Source organism: Tasmannia lanceolata, unplaced genomic scaffold, assembly GCF_043159265.1.
Source record: "Tasmannia lanceolata isolate RefF3 unplaced genomic scaffold, GAP_Taslan_0.1 ptg000037l, whole genome shotgun sequence".
Classification (NCBI taxonomy): Eukaryota; Viridiplantae; Streptophyta; class Magnoliopsida; order Canellales; family Winteraceae; genus Tasmannia; species Tasmannia lanceolata.
The window spans coordinates 62,287,801-62,310,399 of NW_027518714.1; the positions used below are offsets into that span (position 1 = coordinate 62,287,801).

At 37.4% G+C, this 22,599-nt stretch overlaps 1 protein-coding gene and 1 pseudogene across 2 annotated transcripts; one reads left to right on the forward strand and one right to left on the reverse strand.

Annotated features, from left to right (window-relative positions):
- Positions 1-4,755, forward strand: LOC143861665 (rust resistance kinase Lr10-like). The gene is made up of 3 exons (XM_077372551.1): positions 1-728; positions 2,745-2,780; positions 3,402-4,755. The coding sequence occupies exons 1-3, from the start codon at positions 32-34 to the stop codon at positions 4,550-4,552; spliced, it is 1,884 nt and encodes a 627-aa protein (XP_077228666.1). The 5' UTR covers positions 1-31; the 3' UTR covers positions 4,553-4,755.
- Positions 4,756-17,430: 12,675 nt separating this feature from the next.
- LOC143861666 (rust resistance kinase Lr10 pseudogene) lies at positions 17,431-22,399 on the reverse strand (annotated as a pseudogene). Its single transcript, XR_013239982.1, has 3 exons — positions 22,390-22,399; positions 18,783-18,812; positions 17,431-18,702 (listed from the first exon to the last, which is right to left on the reverse strand). The product of XR_013239982.1 is annotated as a rust resistance kinase Lr10 pseudogene (transcript).
- Positions 22,400-22,599: the final 200 nt, after the last annotated feature.

Below are 22,599 nucleotides of genomic sequence, written 5' to 3' on the forward strand. Positions count from 1 at the left end.
TTTCTTCGTCCTCATCTCTCTCTCCCGTGTCATGAAGAGGAGCAGATCCCTTTCGGTCGCACTGTTAGCCTCTCTTCTTTCCCTCTTCTTTTTTCTAGGTGGCTGCAACGCTTGGAGGCGTGATTGCCATTCTTCCTGTGGAACTCTCCAAAACATCACCTACCCATTTCGCTTAACCACCGACCGGAAGGCCTGCGGCAACGATTTTCAGGTCTATGACCAGCTAGTTTACCAGCTAGCTTGTGTTAACAATCGAACCGTTATGAATTTCAGGTCCGGAAAATATTACGTCCAAGAAATTTCGTACGAGAAACAGGTCATCCGATTGGTCGATTCCGATCTACAAAAAGGCAATTGTTCTTCTCTCCCTCCCTATTCGTCTGGGCTATATCCAGATTTCCATAATGACTATGGGGTATATTATCTTCACTCGGCATACACTATTATTGTATTCGTGAAATGTTCAGTTCCAATCAACAATTCCGAGTATAAAGCTACCACTCCTTGCTCTTCTCCTGACTATTTGTATTTCGTCATCGGTAACAACATGTCAATCTCTGACCTCAACGAATCCTGCAAGTCGGTAGCAAAGACCGCTATTGATATGACAGCAGTTGGGGAAGTTGACACATCTAATTATACTCAAATTCAAAATCTGTTGCCCATGGGTTTTGAGCTCTCTTGGGAGATCCTTTACACAAAGTGCAATTGGCTATCATCCCCTCGATGTGAGTACTCAAATATTATTTAATGCCTTTAACCGCTTAATATAACATGTTCTATAATTACTATATTTGTTCATGTTGGAAATTTGATTAGTGCAAAACGGAGAGAAAGAAGAGGAAAGTGGGGTGAGCAAAAATGGAAACTCACTCTCATTTTCAACCGCCATCAAGCGATTTTTACCGGTAAAGAAGGAAAAATATATACCGGCTGGGACGGAGCTATGGTGGGGGTGCGATTAACTCCTGAAAAGGGAAATTTTACGTCATAGGTTTGGGGAGATGATATTAACCCCCTTTCATTTCCCCTTTTTCTCTCTCTTTAAAACTCAACTAATGACGTTATTATTGCATTTTTGCAATCGATCTTAACTCTATCTCTGTCACTCCGTTTCAATTTCAACATGAGTAACGTACGACAAAAAAACTGGATAAGAGGCTATGGTACTGTTATAGAAATTTGAGGGCCAAAAGCAGAAGTAAGGAGATTTTATATGGTGTGCGGCCGGCCGTTTTCAAAAAAGGCTGTACCCCATTTCGATCCAAACCGTTCATTTGTTGGGCCAAAATGTATGTAGTTTGTGAACCCAAAATCATTTTTATAGGATGATTCTAACCCTCCAACATAAAAGGGAAAATCTCTATAATAACGGAGGGTTAGGATCATCGCATGGAAATGAGTTTTGCGGCACAACATATCTATGTTGTGGCCCAACATATGAGCGGTTTGGATCATTCCATGAAGTGGGCGATACCGTCCTTTTTGTAAAATGATGTACTATACGTCCCAACATCATATAAAACGTCCTCTCGCTTTAGCACCTATGGTGTACGTAATGTTGAAGAAGAGAATAATGACGTTGGTTCAATTTGAGGAGAATCAGTTCCTTCCAAACTTCTCAAGAAGTTTCAGCCAAAACAAAGTAGTTCCTTCAATCAGCTTGAAAAACTAACTTCCTACTAGCACATGTAAAACTACTTTTAAGTCACTTCTAACTGTTGAAAGCAAAAGGATGGTGCTTTCCAAGTCTAACTGCTACCCACTAACAAGGACACATCATCCACAACCCCACTTCCAAACAATGATCACACCAATTCTCCCTTTGCAGATTCACCTGAAATCTAAACAATGATCACACCACTTCTCCCTTTCAGATTCACCTGAAATCTCTTCTCTATCTTACATTAGAGAGAGAAAGAGTACGTTTATGTATGTATTGTGTGAGAGATATTCATTTTGTACTTAGGAAGCATACATCTTTTTCTTGACATTTTATAGACATATTCATCACTTCATGTATAATTGATAGAGACATTAACAATTGGTATGTTTATTGATTGATGGGAGCACCAACAATTATCTATATATTTTTGGAAATGGTCAAACTTTATTGATAAAATGATCAACGACCGAGATAGTCAAGGGTGGTACCGTTTTGACGGTAGTTGACGGTCGGGCACCATATAAAAACTCAGATAGAGAAATTATTGGATTATAAGATTATTTATAGTATTGTTCAATCTCTAGTAAAACTTCTACTTTTGGTTCATTCCTATTAGTTCACTTGCTTCAATAAGACAATATATGAATTTTCTTTTGGTGTTTTATGGCCAATTTCAAGTAAGATTTTAATTTACTAATATATTTTTTTTAAATTTTAGATATATTACTATGTTAAATATATCTCAATTTTATGTCAGTTGCTAACATATTGTCGATATACAATCTATAAGTTCTTGGTGAAGTTTTTCATGAACTTTTCCAGTGACTATGATTTAGAATCCTAAAATCTAGTAGAAAAGGATTGTAAGAGCTCAACCAGTGACTATGAACTTTTCAAGTCGTACAGCTCAACCAGGATTGTAAGAGCCAGTAGAAAATCCTAAAATCTACAAAGGGTGGAATGGTCGAAGTATCATACCTTGTTAGTATCTAAGCAACGATAAATGTGGAATCCTTAGCTTAGAGTTTGGTGTTTTGGATTCTTATTCTTATATTAATTACGTGTTGGAAATATGCAGGTTTCTTCCAATCTATGACGTGGTTTCTCATTCCTGGTAAAGCTTTCAAAAGGCCTTCTCTTCTTTCGTAATTTTCTATGGAAAGTGTGAAGCTTTATCATCTATAGTCAACCCGGATGACTTTGTTTTCTCGTCTCTTTTTTTAGGTATTGGACTGCGTGTGTTGATAAGTAAGTGATCTTACTTGACAATTTAAATTTCCTTTAAAATAGGGCAATGATACCCCACCCCCCACCACACACACACACACAGAAATCGTTAACTTTTAATGCTTTTGGAGTTGACGATTGCACCGCCACGGCTCCACCCCTTCATATATCCTAACGATATCTGTTAGGAGAAGGGTGGGGGGAGGATATCCATCAGGGGGGGATATCACTGCCCTTAAAATGGTGCTGAGTTTGTTTCTTTTTCTAGTTATCCACTTTCTAGTTATCCACACCTGTAAATGTTCTATCGACACCTGTAGATTTAATGTCCGCACCTATTTTTTCTGTTGTTGGCATGCGATGATATAAGTGATCTTACTATACAATTTAAAATTCAATTAAAATAGTGATTTTTTTATTTGAAATGATGAGATTAAAAGTGCTTTTATTATCAAATCTAATGCATAGTATGCATGTGGTTCTCTATGTGAAGTAATTTTGCTGCCAGCAAGAATATTTATAGGTGTACTCTGCCTAATCTTCTTGGCATATAAGTTACGAATCAGACATATTTGGATGGATGCCACAGTTGAAGAGTTCTTGACTAAGCACAGAAATCGGACGCCAACAAGATACTCTTACTCAGATATTAAGAAGATGACCCATGGTTTCAAAGAAAAATTAGGCAAGGGAGGCTTTGGCACCGTCTTTAAAGGAAAACTCCGAAGCCGTCGTCCGGTCGCCGTAAAGTTGTTGGCCAATTCTAAAGCTAACGGGCAAGATTTCATCAATGAAATTGCTACCATAGGAAGGATTCATCATGTTAATGTGGTTCAACTCATCGGATTCTGCTCAGAGGGTTCAAAAAGGGCTCTCATTTATGACTACATGCCTAATGGGTCTTTGGAAAAATACATTTTTCCTCAACAAGAAAGCATTGGCCATTTGAGTTGGGAAAAAACGTACAAGATCGCATTAGGAATTGCACGAGGGATCGAATATCTGCATCGAGGTTGTGACATGAGAATTCTACATTTCGATATCAAGCCTCACAACATCCTTCTTGATGAGAATCTTATCCCAAAAGTTTCTGATTTTGGACTAGCTAAGTTTTATCCCACGGAAAAAAGCATTGTGTCCGTCACGGCCGTAAGAGGAACCCCCGGATATATTGCCCCTGAACTATTTTTGCAAAATCTCGGGGGCGTCTCTTACAAGTCTGATGTCTACAGTTTTGGGATGCTTCTAATGGAGATGGCAGGGAGGAGGAGCAATTTTAACGCTAAGGCAGAGAATTCGAGCCAAATTTTCTTTCCCTTGTGGATTTATGACCAGGTTAATCAAGGAAATGATATGGAATTAGGGAATGCTAGTGATGATGAAAAGGAAATAGCAAAAAAGTTGATTATAGTGGCGTTATGGTGCATACAAATGAAGCCTGCAGATCGTCCTTCAATGGGCAAAGTGTTAGAGATGCTAGAGGGAAGTATGGAGCTTCTACAAATACCACCCAAGCCTTCCCTATCTTCTCCAACACGGGTGACTAATGAAGATGATGCAACACAAATGGATACCATGGGATCATCAACTATTTCTGAAATTGAGTTAGTTTCACAAAATCACACAGAATCAAATCTCTTATCTGTGATAGTAGACTAATTAGTGATTGTTATAATCAAATCATGTAATATACAATGGGGTTGAGCCTCCAGCTCAACTGGTTGAGGCTTTGGCTTTCAACCTTAAAGTTGGAAGTTCAATCCCAGCTTACTAATAAAAAAAACATGTAATATACAGGGATAATACTTGGCATGTGAACTGCTATATGTATTATGGTAAATGACAGCATGGCTACATGGACACCTCGGATGGTGATAGAGATGAAGTTTTTCATGATCATGAGACTCATGTGGTACAAGCACATGAGTCTAGCAAGATTTCAACTATGGGTTTAGTAAGCTCGTCTTTCAATAATGCATAATCCAAATCTATGGAGCCTAGTACTATTGGATGTTTTCCTTCTACTTGCTAAAATTAACCTATTCAGATACTCTATCCTAGACGGGTATTTAGAAATAGAACTGAGGTTAATGGTGTAGATATAGTCTATAGTCATTGATATGGTCACTCCTAATAACACATATTAATCTATAATAGAGGTTTAAATTAGTTCAAGGTTTTATATAATCTAACTATTAGATAAGACTAATTAGATTGGACTCAAGGTTTGAGGATTTTATAGACTCCCTCCCAAGCTAATAAACAAAAATATTTTATCTCCTTAGCCCCCTATTTTTTTAGTACTGAACGTAATGAAGGTAGCGCTGCACTCTTGTCTCCCGATTCTTAATGAAAACTTTAAACATACTCTGTCATTTTTAATAATATCCCACTTATCTTGAGAGCAGGAAAGTGAAAATCCATCGAGTCTTGATGCCTTATACATGTCCATCTCAAAGATAACTTCCTTTTTCCCTCCTCCCCGAATTGACTTTCAGTCCGTTTGACACTTAATTACCGAAAATGCATCAAATATGAGCTCATAAAGGCTAGGTCTATTGTCTTCCCTCCTAGGTATAAAGATTCATATGTTACTCTAATATAGCATATAGCATCATCAACCTCGATCCTTCATATCTCTCACCAATCTCTCATTAACTCTAAGCGCACCATAAAATTGACCCTATGTTTAGCATTGGCCATCCTGTGGAAGAAGTCTGTGTTCCAATCCCTTCCTTGAACCACAAGGATTTAAATCACCATCTCCACAATTTCTTCCCAATTAGTGAACTCATCATATTCCTTCGACTAAGATAGTCTCATTTCCCACTCGCTAACCAGAAGAGGTCACTCCTTTTCTTCGATTCTTTCCTACCCACAAATTTCCTCCTCCCCGACACATTAACTTTCTAGTCCTTTATAATAATCAAAATTTTAAGGATATATGCCAACTACGTAAGTGGTCCTTACAAACGTGGGCTTTTTCTCTTCTTGCAGAGAAAACCTTAAAATTTTGTGACATTAGCATGAGCAATTTAGGCTTAAGGTAAAAACCTAAATTCGTTTTTACGACCAATTTAGGCTTAAGGTATTTTAACATAGAGTCATGATCCGACTCCTCTTACTAATTAAATAAATCTTTCTTGGAACCAAATCATCCCTCTTTTGTCACAGAAAGTGACAAAAATATTCATCTAACCAAAATACCCCTATCATATAGAAAACCATAAAATACGCCTCACTCATATAGAAAAATGATAACAAAAATACGCCTCACACATGGAATTTGACCAAAGAATCCCTCTCATGAAACATGAGGACAATACAGATATTTTATATAAAATTACTTTTATCTCACAAAACAAAATCAGGAAAATACTACACTATGTGTGTAACTGCCATACATAACTATTACTAAGTCCTCTATATAGACTTACCATTATAAATATGGTTATAGGGCCATGAAAGAGTAGCTTCACTACCAAATTATAAAAGATATAGTGATACAGCAGAAGGTACCCTGTGACACGAGATGATCGGTGGAAGCGAGTCGCAAAGAGGGGGTATGCTCAAAGGAGCAAACCCTAGGAAAGCAAATGTAGTTCTAATGGACTGCTCTTCCCTCACCTTTTTATGCTTTTACTCAAACTCTAATCTGTCCAAGAAAGTATCTTGCAGCAGTAAGGGAATGATGCTGAACAGATGATGTAATTAATTCCCAACTTCGAATTTAAGAAGCCCTCCAACGTCTGTCTCAACTGTATTTGTATTCAATTTCAAAAAGAGAATAAGCTCTTTAATAATGAGGCTTTTTATCTTCACCAAGAACAACTGATCGAAGCCTTAATAGTGAACCATAACAGAAAACTGTTTTTAAAATACCTTTGAAAGTCAAACTTGATCCTTAGATTGAAGGATTCCACACAGGAATTATGAGCTCCAAATCTACATGAAAGCATTTACCATTATCTCTTGATTCTAAAGAAGCCTTACTAAAGCGAAATCTAACTTATATTTTTATTGTCTTTTTTTTATAATGGCTATATTTTTAGGGAGATGATAAATTCGCACCCCTTTAACGTTAATTGACCTCAAAAAGCGTTAAAGTCTATTCGCGATACCCTCCTTTTTTGACGCCTTTATGCGTCAATTCGAGTTAAAGAGGTGCGAATAATCTCCTATCGAATTTATCATCTCCCTATTTTTATTGTTTTCACTAAGTTTGTTTCATGTAATGCAATTGGCCAACATGTAGGGGCCGTTTGGATACACTGATTTAAGAATCCAGGTTATAGTTTGAAAACAGTGTAAAGGAGGGTTCCTGATTATGCTGTCCAAATCTCTCCCCCATCCTCAGATTTAGGGGTGCAAGTCGGGTCGGGTCGGGTCGGGTCGAGGGCAACCCTAACCCAACCCAACCCGTGATAGAATTCCCTCAACCCTAACCCGAGCCTCGGGTTGAGGATGGTCAACCCTAACCCAACCCGCCTCCAAATCGGGACGGGTTGGATTTGGGTTGAGTCGGGTTGGGACCAGGTTCATCTACGGCCAGAAAGAAAAACATAATCCTAAGAAAATAATGATAAAATTAGAGGACGGAGGACGGGTTCGGGTCGAGTTGCTAAGGCCTCAACCCTAACCCAACCCAAATTTAAATCGGGTTTGCTTTTCCCAGCCCAACCTAAGAAAATGCCAACCCAACCCGAGCCAAAATCGGGTTGAACCCGTGGTTCGGGTTGAGCCCGACCCAAGTTGCACCCCTACTCAGATTTCTAAGACCTGGAAACCTCGGACCATCTCCTGCTCTCTTGCTATCGGAAAAAATGCTCTCTTGCTGTCGGAAAGAAGGGCGAGAAATAAGAAAACGACGGCTGTTATCTTTCTTCTCTACAATTTTGAGGAAATCCAAGATTCTAAAATCCACGTTCCTGAACGGTCCCGTCATGATTGCAATTCAATGTGAGGAATTCATGTGACCTTTGGTTTTTAATATAACTCCATATGAAGTCTTCATATAATTAGTTGAAAGCCAATTCAGGGTCTTCGTAGCCATGTAAAAGCTGAGAAAAATAGCACCAACATAAGCATAAGAGAACAATATCTGGTTACTATAGTTGTCCCCTTTCCAACTGCTGTCATCTGTTTTCGCTTTGAAATTCGTCCAAGGACCACGAATACCATTACCAAGAAAGAGAAGAAGAACAATCCAATCATCAGGGTTTGAGATCTATATTCTAGAATATGGCAAAATGGCAAAATCTCGGTCTTTGCCATCGTAGTATTAGGCTTACCCAAGTAAAAATACAGCATCTTCATCTTAGTAGGCGGGTATCCTTTTTTATCTGGGTTGCTTATTTTATTTGCAACCCCAGCCCACGAACCAAACTAATACTATAGTATAATTAAATCCTGTATATCTTTCTTCTGCTCGAACCTATGTTCTCCTTTATCATCTTTTTGCCTTATTTTTCACTTTGCATCGGTTAGATGATCTGATGAACTTCTCCAATCCACTTTTGACCTTTTCAATTCATTGGTGAGACTTTTGGACTACCAAAGAAATTAGGATTTTAAGACCTTCTGACTTCCAAACCGTGCTGGTCCCTCTAGTATATAAAAGGGATTTGCTAGGGACCATCACTGGAGGCACTAGATAAAATAGATAAATTGAAGGAAAATGCTAAAAGAAAGTCACTTTTATGCTCCTTCCTAAAATATATAATTTACGTGGTTAGATCCGTTGATCAGAACAGAAACCAGAAGACAGGCCAACTACACTTAGAGAATACCCTTGATCAGATGATCCTAGGCACTTGATCTGTCATGCTAGTTTAGACCTCTGTAAAGAAAAATATAGAGCATTGATTTTTATAGTAGGGTCATGTGAAATCAAGACCGTTGATGTTACAAAATGTTATGAATCTCCTCATCTATAAGATCTAGGGTCTTTATTCTAGGCCCTTGATTAATCAAGCCTCTCTTAGATTCTTCCTAGAGGAACTAAACCATTGGATGAAACCAGGACCATGTGTATCAAGATCAACTGTCTTGATTTCACATACGCGCCCCTGTAGGACCCAAATCATCCCTCATTTCTCACAGAAAGTGACATAAATATTCATCTATATCATGGGAAATGCCCAAAGTATCCCTATGTCATAGGAAATAACCAAAATACCCCTATCGTATAGAAAACCATAAAATACGCCCAACTCATAGAAAATGATAAAATACCCCTATATATTTTAAAGATAATAAAAATACATATATCTCACGGAATTTGACCAAAGAATCCCTCTCCTGAAGAATGAAGAAAATACACATATTTTATATAAAATTACTTTACCTCACAAAATCAGGAAAATACTACACTATGTGTGAGTAATTGCCATACATAACTATTACTAAGTCCACTATATAGACTTTACCATTATAGATATGGTTATAGGGCCACGAAAGAGTAGCTTCACTACCACATTATAAAAGATATAGTGATACAGGGGAAGATATAGTGAGTCACAAAGAGGGGGTCTGCTCAAAGTAGTAAACCCCAGGAAAGCAAATGTGGTTCTAATGGACTGCCCTTCCCTGACCTTTTTATGCTTTTACTCAAGCTCTAATCTGTCCAAGAAAGTATCTTGCAGGCTTGCAGCAGTACGGGAATGATGCTGAACAAATGATGTAATTAATTCCCAACTTCGAATTTAAGAAGCTCTCCAACATGTCAACTGTGTTTGTATTCAATTAAAAAAAGAGAATAAGCTCTTTAATAATGAGGCTTTTTATCTTCACCAAGAGCGACTGATCGAGGCCTTAATAGTGGACCATACAGCACACTGTTTGTAAAATACCTTTGAAAGTCAAACTTGTTCCTTAGATTGAAGGATTCCTTGTAAGTGTTCGTAACCAATATGAACACCGGCAACGGATCTTAGCGATTCAACATTGAGAAAATCACATGTAACAATATGGAATAAATTGAAATGAGAAAAAAACATACCGGAAGCCATGAATCTTATTTTTCTTTCTCTTAAGGTTTCTCTTTGCTACACAATAGTCGGTGATGGGGACCGGTTTCCTTTCTCTTCAAGCGTGGATTCTCAAAGTTTGGAAACAAATTCGTTGTATGCAAATAGGACCCAAGAGAACTTTTTATAAGCGTTTGTGGGAAGAGATGCGACTCCTCATCGCGCCGATCCCTCTCCCCAAACGTCTCTTTACGTTTATACCTTTTCACATAAAGTCTTTTCATTAATGACTTTTCACAAAAGTAATTAACTAACCAAATGATCTTGACCATCGATCTTGCAAAAGCCACATCCACCGTTAGGATTATTTCCTAACATTCTCCCACTTGGCTAGCAAGATCTTTGAGCCAAACATAAGGATCATAACTTTAAATTAGTTAGATAATAAACCCAACATTCCGTTTAGCAAAAACTACCAACAATAAACCATGTAACCATTGGGTCACCAACTCTACCCAATAGCCTACCCCATGATTATATTATTAGTAATTCTTACTAACATGAATGTAAAAGCATACATGCATAAGATGTAAGCATGGTCCAAAACTGTCTACAGACATTCTACCTCTTACTCACAATCCATTTACGTAATGTGCACAAAATGGAGCGGTAGAAAATAATATATATCAGAATCATAAAATAAAATGTGATCACAATAGTGTATCTCAATACCTAATGCAGACTCCCACTGTCATAGGCTATCAAAAGTGTCAACCAACCTTATGCGCGCTACATGCTCTCTGAAGAGCTTTGGTGACAAGCCCTCAGTCAAAGGATCCGCCAACATAAGTGCGGTGCTTATGTAATCTTCAGATACACACTGATTCTGAACTTCCTCACGACAATATGTCAATACATTGACCCCATTACTTGATTTGTCGTTCTTGGAATTGTAAAACCGCAGCGGAATTATCACAATACATTCCCAGTAACTTGTCGACTATCAACAAGATAAAACCCTAAGATAAAATTCTGCGACTTCAAGGCATAGTACAAGGCCTTGAAGTACACAATAAACTCTGTACCCAAGGTGGAAGCAACTGAGTGTCAATTTGACATTCTTCCACGATTTAGGACTTTCTGCAAAATATATTAGAGCAGAACTCTAGGTGTTCCGACAACAGTCGGAATTAGATTAACCAATCACACTAGGGTTATCTCATTTACTTTATGTGAGCATTAAACCTTTAGTCCCTTACAGACAATATATAACCTTTTGGCAAATTTCCAATAATCCATACATAAATAACATTGGTACTTTCTAAATTTGCCCACCATATAGGTTATACACAGATAGGTGCAGATTTAAACATTCAATAGACCCCAATTGCGGAACTATTAGGGAACCTCTTTATCTGCTCCTATAATGAATCGATTCTGGGACCTTGGAACTGACTGAATATATCACCCTTAACTATAGGAACACTACAAATTGAGTAATTTATCCATGTTCAATACTTAGGACTTTACCAAGATAGACTTTCTGCAATCTCAGCAATCCTCGAGTCCCAACTAGGTGAATCTAAACTCCTATTATGTAGGATGCTTCACCTGAATTCTTTTGTATGAATATCATTGAACATGGCTAAGTACTACTAGCAAGTAGTATACCATCAACACATAACACGAGGAAAATAATATACTCCTCTGACCTTAAGATATATCCATTATCTTGTGACAATTCCTTAAAACTTAACATAGAGAGTACTTGATGAAACTTTATGTACAATTGTCGAGAAGTTTGCTCTAAACCTTAAGCAGAATCTCTAAGTCTACAGACTATGTGCCTCTTTCCTTAGCCTCAAGGATTGTTCTGTAGTTGCACCACCAAAACATCTATAATGTGGGTTGTTAACTTATATGTGTCTTTTAATGTTCTAATGAGCATTGGTACCACCTTCTCTTGGATCACCAGTACCGGTACTACAATCTGGTTCTCCTTAAAGGTAATTTTACTAAAGACACTACACTCCCACTAAGGTCACCATCATTTAGAAGTCTTGGCACATTTAATCCCGACAATATACGTACTATGGGTCAATCAACAGAACCTAAAACCCTTAAATACTTTAAGATAATCTATGAAATTGCAACTTGTGGTCATAGAGCTTAATCACTATATTCGTGGGTTATAAACTTTTGCCTCATGTAAACAACCCAAAGTTGCATGTTTCCCAATTTCAGCTTCCTTATAACCCATAAATCTTAAAGGGTCTTAGGCACAGCCTTACTTGGATCACAAAATACATGGGTGTTTTAAAAGTTTTAACCCACAATCTTAGACAACAGAGAGTTGCATAAATGACCCTTATTGTTACCCAACTATCCTCAGATATGTGGTTAAAAAAACCTACTGATTGGATAAATTCTTGTTCACGCGATTTCATTTATTTCTAACAATACTGATTATCTCATTCTAATGCAAGGTGGGCCAAGTCTGACCTTGAGAGAAGTGTAATCCAAGTCAATAAGGATTGCCCTGAAGAGAACCAAAATCACTAAATGGGAAATGAAAAACTAGAGAGAATCCATTATACTTCCAGACCTTGATTCATAGCCAAAGGAATCAAGTTTTTCTAGAATAAGGTTTCTAGTTCATATGATAACAAAATTTCAGAAAAGAGTGGCGAGTAATAATGGATTCAACAGCCACCTTTATTCTATTTCCCGATATAATGGTATACTCTCCTCTACTAAGCACCTAACTCGCACCAAGACATCACATAGAATTCTAAATGTACAAATCTTTTTTCGGAGTACTTACGAAATAGAAATCATAATATACAAAGATATGGTATTAATTCCAGGCCATATCGAACTTAAGGGATCCATACTTTAAGTATGTGTCATTTATTATTCAAGATAATGGCACTTGATACCAAGTTCACTCTCTTTAATTGATAATGCTAAGACTAGTCTATATCTTCATGACTCTAATGTTGCCATTTAAAATAACCAAGAGGTGTGTTGAAAGTGAGCACAACTAAGGTTCTGAATCTAAAGCCTTTCAAAGTGTGCTCAAAACTACAACTTTGGTGAATATACTTTAAGGTTATCAAAACACATCATAAGGGTATTTACAAGTGCTTCCAATGATCCTCTAAAATATTCACTAACTACATTCAAGAACTCCTTTGCATTTTCGAGTCTTAAAAACATCTCGAATTGCATAAAAATGGAGGTCTACCATTACTGCTAGAGTGATACTAACATTGAACTCCCACTATTCATAAGCATCTTTTAGATGTGGGTTTAGTGAGCCTGTCATTCAATGATACATAGTCTAGCCTTTTGTAGTCTTGAATTATGCAGATCTATTCCATCACTTGCTAAGGTTTCTGACCCACTAAAGTACTCAACATAATCGGTATCTAGAAAAGAAACTAAGATACCAACAACTTCAATGTCACAGACACAGACTTGCAGTTCCAAACATGCTCACTTCTTATAACACCTATTCAGTCCAGAAATGGAGTTTAATTAACTCAATCCACGATTTTAATCAATCCAACTGAAAAGAATGACTAAAATGTATAAAATCATGATGATACATAAGTGTGCTTCTAATTAGATACCATATGTGCCATCGTGGGCCGTCCGTTGGGCCGTGCCATGATGCAGAATTGGTTTCTACTTTAGAAAACACAATACCATGATTATGAAGAGACACCGGTGTATCACCGTGGGTCGTCCGTTGGGCCGTGCCACGGCACACAATTGGGTCTCACATACAATACTCAATCAATCTATCTTAAGGGAAAATTAGTTAGATTGCCCAGAATCACAAAAAAAAAACACAAAAATGTGACCCCGACAAAACATCAGACGTGTCATTGTGGGTCGTCCGTTGGGCCGTGCCACAACACACAAACGATTTTCAATTCAGGAAATCACAATACTGTGATTCTGGCGAGACACCAGGCGTGTCACCGTGGGCCGTCCGTTGGGCCGTGCCACAGCACACAATTGGCTCTCCCATGAGACCAACTAGGGCCAGATAACCCTATACTTGAGGCACACATCACCGTTGGGCAGAAGTATAACCCCAAACCAGGTTACCCAGGCCTAGCCCTCTCACACCGCCTATTTGTGCAAAACAACAGTCATCCGTTGGGCTAAGTGTTGCTCTTGGACAAATAGTCGCAATTGAAAGTGGTTCATAGTCCATAAATGTGTCATTGTATGCGACACTGTTCTCAAAATTAACCACGTAACCTTAAGCGATTTCGTTTCCCAGTTGGAATCGCAGTTCTTTGTTCATTCATTTAGTGACCAATCATAACAAGATATAGTTCAATTTCAACTAAAAATAATGAACAACGTAATAAACTTGTGTATACAAAACCAATTTTCAAGTTCCATGATCAAACATAATTCAATGTTTTAGGTTTTGAAAATACACACTATCAGTTTATTATAACCATAAGCTTGGGTTTTAAGCATATCTGGCATGAACTATTGTGCATTCAAGTTAAAATTTTAGTCCCATATATGATTTCAACTAATTATTTTAACCCTTAAGTTATATGCAAAACATAAAGCATATAAACAACATATAGGGGTTCTTAAGTTAAGAATTAGAAACCAAAGGTGTTCATTGACTGAGTTTTAATCATTAAACAACATCAAAACTTTACATAACTGGGTCTCCATGGCATTAATTAATTCTTTAAGAGTTTGAAATCAAAATTAAACTCAAGGCCCATTTAAAAAACCTAAAAGGTATAAAATTACACTGGAATTTTAAAATCCAAATTCCGAACACCAAAACAGACCTTGGAAACGGGTTCAGAATGGTCTAAAACCATAGGAATGATCTAACCCAAGTCCAAAACCCCAAAATATTTGACTTAAAATCAAACTTACAAAACCAAAAGTCTTGATTTTACACTGTAACTATATCATACAGTGCTTAAATACCAAAAATGACCTCAAAAATAGGTCCAGAACGGTCTGTAACCTTAGGAACCAATCCAATCCGAGCCCAAAACTCCAAAACTTTTGACTCAAAACCAAATTTATAAAGTCAAAAGTGTTAAAAATACACTATAAGTGTATTATACATTGCTCAAATGGCAAAATGGATAGCAAAAATGGTTTCAAAGGGTTGCAAAACGTTCGGAACCAGTTTTACTTGGGCTAAAACCCTAAAATATTTGACTCAAAAACCAACTTGAAAAATCAAAAGTTTTTGAATTTACACTATACCTATATGATACAGATGCCAAATGCCAAAACTGACCCAAGAAATGGATTCAAAATGGTGCAAAACCTCCAAAACCACTATAATCTGGCCAAAAATCTCACAAAAATGGGCCAAACGGAGTCAAACACATATTTGGGCCGTTTGGGTCTATGGGCCGGTTCAGGTCAGGTTGGGCCAAGCGGTATGGTGGGCTTAGAGGGTCTACTGGGCTTTTTTTTAATTGAAAAACCCGTCGCGGATCCTTGATGGGCCCGCGCGGCCCGGTTCGGCCCGCCAAGCCCGACACTATTCATCGTCTTCTTCATTAAAATAGTGAAAATTCCAGCAAAATCCGAAAAAACACTCAAAGTTCGATTTATGATTGCGGCTTCGTTTGAAGTCCGATTGAGGCTCACAATATGCCATTGGACTCGTCTCTCGACGAACTTTACAACCACGCCGGAAAATCTCCGATCGGACAAGCCGGTCGCCGGCGGCATACTGTTTTCCGGCAAGGTCCAAAACTTCCCCAAAAGTTAAAATTTTCATCTTTAAATCGCCGCCAAACGCAATCCAGACATCGGATCGACGAACCGTTTGTTGCGTTGGATTCATGGGAACACAAGCAACGTTTCAGTGCCATTTAATCATCGATCCGACTCCAGAATTGATGGCGGCACTCAAAATACAAGTTTTCACAAACCCTATTTCAATTACTTTTAATGCGATTTTCTCGCCATTTTCTCGCCGGAACCGTGGCTCTGATACCACATGTAAGTGTTCGTAACCAATATGAACACCGGCAACGGATCTTAGCGATTCAACATTGAGAAAATCACATGTAACAATATGGAATAAATTGAAATGAGAAAAAAACATACCGGAAGCCATGAATCTTGTTTTTCTTTCTCTTAAGGTTTCTCTTTGCTACACAATAGTCGGTGATGGGGACCGGTTTCCTTTCTCTTCAAGCGTGGATTCTCAAAGTTTGGAAACAAATTCGTTGTATGCAAATAGGACCCAAGAGAACTTTTTTATAAGCGTTTGTGGGAAGAGATGCGACTCCTCATCGCGCCGATCCCTCTCCCCAAACGTCTCTTTACGTTTATACCTTTTCACATAAAGTCTTTTCATTAATGACTTTTCACAAAAGTAATTAACTAACCAAATGATCTTGACCGTCGATCTTGCAAAAGCCACATCCACCGTTAGGATTATTTCCTAACATTCCTCACTGGAATTATGAACTCCAAATCAATAAATGGAAAATAGTACACTAGACAGGTGATTTATGAGCCTAAGGAAGATGTGAACATTTGCATAGCAACTGTCACTAGAGTTATTTACCAAATCAAACCCCATCAAACGAGCATAATAGAATCACAGTAATACTCAATTCCCATCATCAAAATTAGAATGCCAACTAGTCTCAGGTGGATAAAATCAAATAGCCTAGTAAATGTTCACAACACAAACAGATGGCGTGCATGTGCCAGAACAGAAACATATTAGAAATTCTCCTTGTTTGGACCTCAGAAACAGATCCAATGTGGATGAACTAGGAGATTACCTCTCAGAAGCATTATAGAACAGAATATATGGAATGAAATTCAAGGTAAGTAATGGGAGTGTTTCACTTACAGAACCATTTGAGAAGGAATCTCTTGAGCTAGCTTTCATCAAATTGTAAATTGGTAAGTAATGCTACACAACAATAATTTCCTGAATCGTTTATAGAAGTCCTTGCAAACAATGAGTAATTTGCGGAAGAAAGAAGAAAAGCTTGAAAAATCAAGCCCAATTTTCGAGTTCAAAAATACAACTCTCAGTTCTCCCATGAAAAAGAGGGAAATGAGAAAAAGGCAATTCTGCCTTTGGATGTAAAGATCCTCGAGTAAGACGAAAAGGGATTTATGACCACATTCTTAAATGGATAAATACGAGCATGTCCAAGAAAAACAACTTGGATAAATACGAGCATGTCCTTGGCTTAGATGGATCAAGGGCCTAGGACATCCGATCAAGGTGATCTCAAGATCATTCGGCTGGATCAACGGATCCATTAAGCAAACAAGGCACAAGTGGGGACCAATAAATGGACTCAAAATTAACTCAAAATCGCATTTAATTTGCTGAATCGTTTTGGATGTTTAAAATTGATTTTGAGTCCAAAACTGATTGTTGGACTCAAAATTAACTCAAAATCGCATTTAATTTTGAGTCCAATAATAAGTTTTGGCCTTAAAATCAGTTCCCAAAATTCAAAATGAACAGGACCAGAAAAAATGAAGCACCATTTGCTAACAAGACTAATGGGCATGATATACTCGTCATTCCTGTGGAGTAGCTTTGATAACTAGTATCAATTACATTGGTGCCTCAAAGCAAAATATTCCCATATGATGTTGAGAAAATGTATACAACTATAGGCTACACAATCATATCATAAACTTCTGAAAAAAAGAGTACAACTCCTTGATAATTTTCTATTTCATGGATAGTTGTCAATTTTGTACCGTGAGTTTCTTCAGGTAATGCTACATTAGTATCTTGTGGACCTGAAGAAGCAAACGGGTATGGTGGCATCCTCAAGCTATCCATACTTCCTTCCAACATTTGGACTACACTTTTCATAGAAGGGCTATCCACAGGGTGAGACTGTATGCACCAGAGGGCCACTTTAGTTAGTTTTTTTGCAATCTCAACATCTCCATCTTCCTCAATCCTGAGTCTCAATCCATCTCCTTCAGTGAGTTTATTGGATACCCAAAGTAAATTTCACTTGTGTTTTCCACTGTAGCATCAATATTCTTCCTACCTCCAACCATTTCTAGCAACAACATTCCAAAACTATAAACATCTGATTTGTAGGAAACATTTCCAAAGTTCTGAGAGAACACTTCGGGTGCAATGTAACTCATGGTCCCTCTAGCATCTTTCATGGATACAATGCTTTGCTCCTTTGGACATAATTTTGCCGGTCCAAAATCAGATATCTTTGGATTAAAGTTATGGTCTAGCAAAATATTGTGAGGCTTGATATCGAAATGGAGAATGCGTTGTTCACAACCCTGGTGTAGATATTCGATTCCTTTAGCAACACCAACTGCAATATCTTGAAGCTTTTCCCAACCAAGCACTGGGTCTTTAGCATCAGCTGAGAAGATGAATTTCTCTAGGGATTCATTCGGCATGAATTCATAAAAGTGCTCTTCTGAATCTATCAACACAAAATCTTAGAAGGCGAACCACATTGACATGATGAATTCTACCAATGGTACCCACTTCGTTAATGAAATCTTCTCCATTATCACCAGAGTTTTGGAGGAGCTTTACGGCAACAGTGACTTCACTGGGAAGTTTCCCTTTGAACACGGAGCCGTAACCTCCTTGACCCAACTTTTCCTTGACTTGATCTGTCATCTTTTTCAAATCAGCATAAGAATATCTTGTGGGCTTCATTGATTTATAATCTTCCCAGAACTTTTCAACTTTGAGTTGGTTTTCTATATCCTTTCTATCTGTTTTCCACCAGATGTAGACCTTAATGCTGATCAATGTTGCCAATAAGAGAACAAAGATGCCTATGCCGACACCTGAACATATAATAAGATTGAAGATCATTAAGTAATTAAGGTACATTTATCTAATCTCTAAACATGGCAGAGAGCTCTACCTATTATTATGTACTTTTCATCACTTGATCCTGCAAAAAATAATAGTAGAAAGTTAGAATCATTACACATATGGTCTTCATTCATTTCAAGCAATCCAATCCATCAATTGTTCATGTAACCAAGAAGAAACACATAAATTCTTAATTTTTAACTTTACATTTTCTTTTTAAAAAAAGATCGAAACAACAAACTCAATTGTAGGGATAAAAATGTAAATGACTAAGAAGAAAAAAAGATAAGAAGCTGGGACCTCTTTTAGGCACCTACATATGCATAGGGTAACCATAGTGCTACTACACACATACACACAGACACCTACATATGCATGCGGTAACCATAGGCACCTACATATGCATGTGGTAAGAACTTTTGTGTCAAACAATGTTGCCTTCTCTCTCTTTTAGAGAGAAAATATGATGGTTGGGAGGAAAAAATGCCCATTAAGATGGCAAAATGTTTCTCTCCCAATAGTCACTTTTGCAATTGTTGGAGAAGATGAAACGGTTTGCATTAATAGGTGTAATTATAAAAATGTTTTGGAAAAAAATAAAAAATTGTTTTGGAATTAATGGAAAAATTTAAAACAGTTTTTACCAAAAAAAGTTCATTTTTATTTACCCAAACCCGATCCTCATACTGGTCCGGAGGGTGATCGTGTGCGTTTATATGAACTTGGGTTCATGTAGAACCAGGTCACCAAACAAATTCCAACGTCCCCCCTGAAATGCGCAAACCTTTCCTCCACTCTATCTTTTATAAGGAAGTTAAACTTTTTTGAAAGTTCCAATGTGGGACTAAACATTCTTGCATTGGAGTTGAAACCCACTCCACACACCAGCTTTTGAAAACAAAGAGGAGATTTCAATTTTGAATCTTCCTTCCAAATGTTATGTTCAAGTAGTAACTTTTGACTCTAAAATTTCTAACACTGTTAGACTCATCATCCAGAAAAGCCTAAATGCCTATGTATTTCAGTTTTAAATGACTTCCCAAATAATTTATTTCAGTTTAAGTCCTGATATATTAACTGGTTCTATCGGTTGTTTAATTCTTGTCTCAAGAGAAATTATATTTCATAGCAAGTTGGATGTAGGGAAAAAGAATTTCAGATTTTTTCTGTGGAGAAATAATTTTTCCGTGTTTGGTCATTAAACACATTTTCTATGATTTGTTTTTCAAAAGAAATAAAAAATTAAGCTGAAAACCTACTAGAGCTTGGAATTTTTTTCATGGAATATTTTTTCTCTGGAAAATATTATTTTTCATAATTTCAATTGAGGCTGTCTCCCCTTGTGGCCACAAAGTGCGTCACCGAGAAATCAGCATTCAAGTTTGTTGTGAAGAGTGGATTTCACCTCCGGGCGCAAGTAAATCAGCCCATGAGGAAGGTGAATCACCTCTCTTGTAAGAGGCCGAAATTAAAATGCATGGATTTCAGTGAGATTAATCGCTGCCTTTCACTCTCTTGTGAAAGGCTGATTTCTAGGCTGAACTTGAAACGAGCTCATTTTCTTTTCCCTAGATCCAAACGCCTACTTATTCAACAGGCTTGGACTCATTTTGTTGACAGAAAAACCATTCCTGCAACATGACAAATTAATAGCTTCATGGCAGAGAAGAACATGGTATCTTACCATATGTTTCTGTTTTGAAACAGAGACAATTCGTATGGTTTGGACGGGTGACCGTCGTGGGTCGGGCGACCGTGATAGGTTTATGAACTGAAATTTTAATCGAACAGGTAGCCCTCGCCGGACGACTGCCATGGGCCGGTCGACCGCGGTGATAAGAAATTTAAAATTTAAAAAGGACGCCCGATAAGGGCGGGCGACCGCCATAGCTCGGTCGACCGGGCCGGTCGGGCAAAAGAGCCGTTGGGGCTTTTGCAGGTTGACTTTTTCAACCCAATTTTTTACGGTTTTACCCCAAACGGTCATATTTCCAAATGGGTTATATATACATCATCTAAACATATCTAAATAAGCTTTTGAACATTTTAGAAAGATCAAATCCCATTTTCCTCAAGCTAAAACCTTTATATCAAAAGCTAAACCATTAGGCTTCTTACATTTTCTATCTTTGGAGAGTTTGTGAGCTATCAAAGTTGTAATCCGCCTATTAAGAGGCATTAAGAGTTTTTCTTTTTATTTTCTTCATTATATTTGAGGTTCTTCTCTTCGGCCCAGTAACAAAGGAGAAGACATTGTGAGGGTCTACTCTTCGGCCCGTTAAAAAATGAGAAGACATTGTAAGAGGGTGTGTCCCCTCACAAGGCTTTATGTAGAAAGGGTTTGTTCCCTTTGGAGTCGGAGGAGTTTGGTGTACGGCTTGGAGATTCGCCTTATTGAAGAATCTCATTGTTTTAGTGGAGCGCCCCAAGGAGGTAAACTTGGAAGAGTGGAGTAGGTCTTGTGATAGACCGAACGACTATAAATCTCGTGCCTTGTGGATGCTTTCTCTTCTCCCTCTCTTTGCACTTTGGTGATTGGTAATCTCTACCCTTTAATTGCATTTATGGTTTATTGAACAAGGGTTAGAGCATATAGGCTTAAAGTAACATCTAAACCCTAGATTTCACTATATTGATTATTTGAACATGGGTTAGATTAACTAGTGCTTAATTAGTAAATTAATTTTAATAATCCACTTAATTAAGCCTAAAATTTTTAATTAGCTACCCCTTCTTGGGTTGTCACCTTGTATTTCACTATGCAACTGACCCCATTATTTCTAAACTTCAAGTTTACACCCTTTCTGATCAAGAACGCTTTATTTCCAGCTGTCTTTTTCTCATATAGATCATGCAACTTCTTCCGCAAAGAATTTGCACTATTTTCCGTTGTTACATAGTGGAACACAACTTTATCCAACCATTGTCGGATACAAGTTACAGCTTTCCTATCCAACTTCTTTCATTAATCAATGGTTAGGGATTCTGGCTTCTTCTTTATCCTCTCAATCGACAAATAGAGGTCTCTTCAATATAGTAGGTCTTCCATCTTGGCTTTCTAGAAAAAAAACCCAACCAAAAACTCTAATACCAATTTGTTGGAGAAACATGGATAGACCATGGTAGATAAACTTTCCCCTTCTAACTGTGAATTATAACTGGCCAAGAACAAGAAACCACAAAAAGATAAGAGGAATACAACAAGAAAAGAGGAATAACAGTGAAATCTTGTAGGAAATATGGGTTTCCCTCAACCCCTTGGAAGAGAACTTTTTCCCACCCCAAGAATCCAAGCGTGCGAAATCGTTGAATAATCACGTACCTAGATTACTAAAAGTTGGGGTTTTGACTGAATTATTTATTGGAATTATTGAATAAAATTCATAGTACTTGAAAAGTAGTGTCTTGCAAAATGAAAAGGCCTCGTATTATGTTAAATATAAAGCTGTGAATGATTTCATAAAAAAATTTGATCAATTATTTAGGATAGTTTATTTGCTCATACATCTCATTGCAAATTGTAAGAGCCCATAGGAAATCCTAAAATATAAGAAAACAATAGTTTAATGTGTATAATGTAAAGAAACAAGTGTGCTTGCATTCTTATTCTTATATCAATTACTTGTTGAATCATGCAGGTTTCGTCCAGTTTATACCGTGCGTCATCCGTGGTAAAGCTTTTAAAAAGCCTTCTCTTTCTTTCTTAATTTTCTTTAATTTGGAAAGTGTGAAGCTTTTTCATATATATTTGACGGTGCTGACATTGTTTTCTTGTCTCTTTTCTAGTTGTGTTCGTCTATATGTTGTATGTTATCATAGGTAAGATCACTTGACAATCTAAATTACAATTAAAATTGTGCTTTAAT

What these genes read in the sequence shown, in the direction of transcription:
- LOC143861665 (XM_077372551.1), top strand. Translation starts at nt 32, where the DNA reads ATGAAGAGGAGCAGATCCCTTTCGGTCGCACTGTTAGCCTCTCTTCTT. An exon ending in TTGGCTATCATCCCCTCGAT is followed by an intron (nt 729 to 2,744) that starts GTGAGTACTCAA and finishes GGAAATATGCAG; the next exon opens with GTTTCTTCCAATCTATGACG. An exon ending in GACGTGGTTTCTCATTCCTG is followed by an intron (nt 2,781 to 3,401) that starts GTAAAGCTTTCA and finishes TTTTGCTGCCAG; the next exon opens with CAAGAATATTTATAGGTGTA.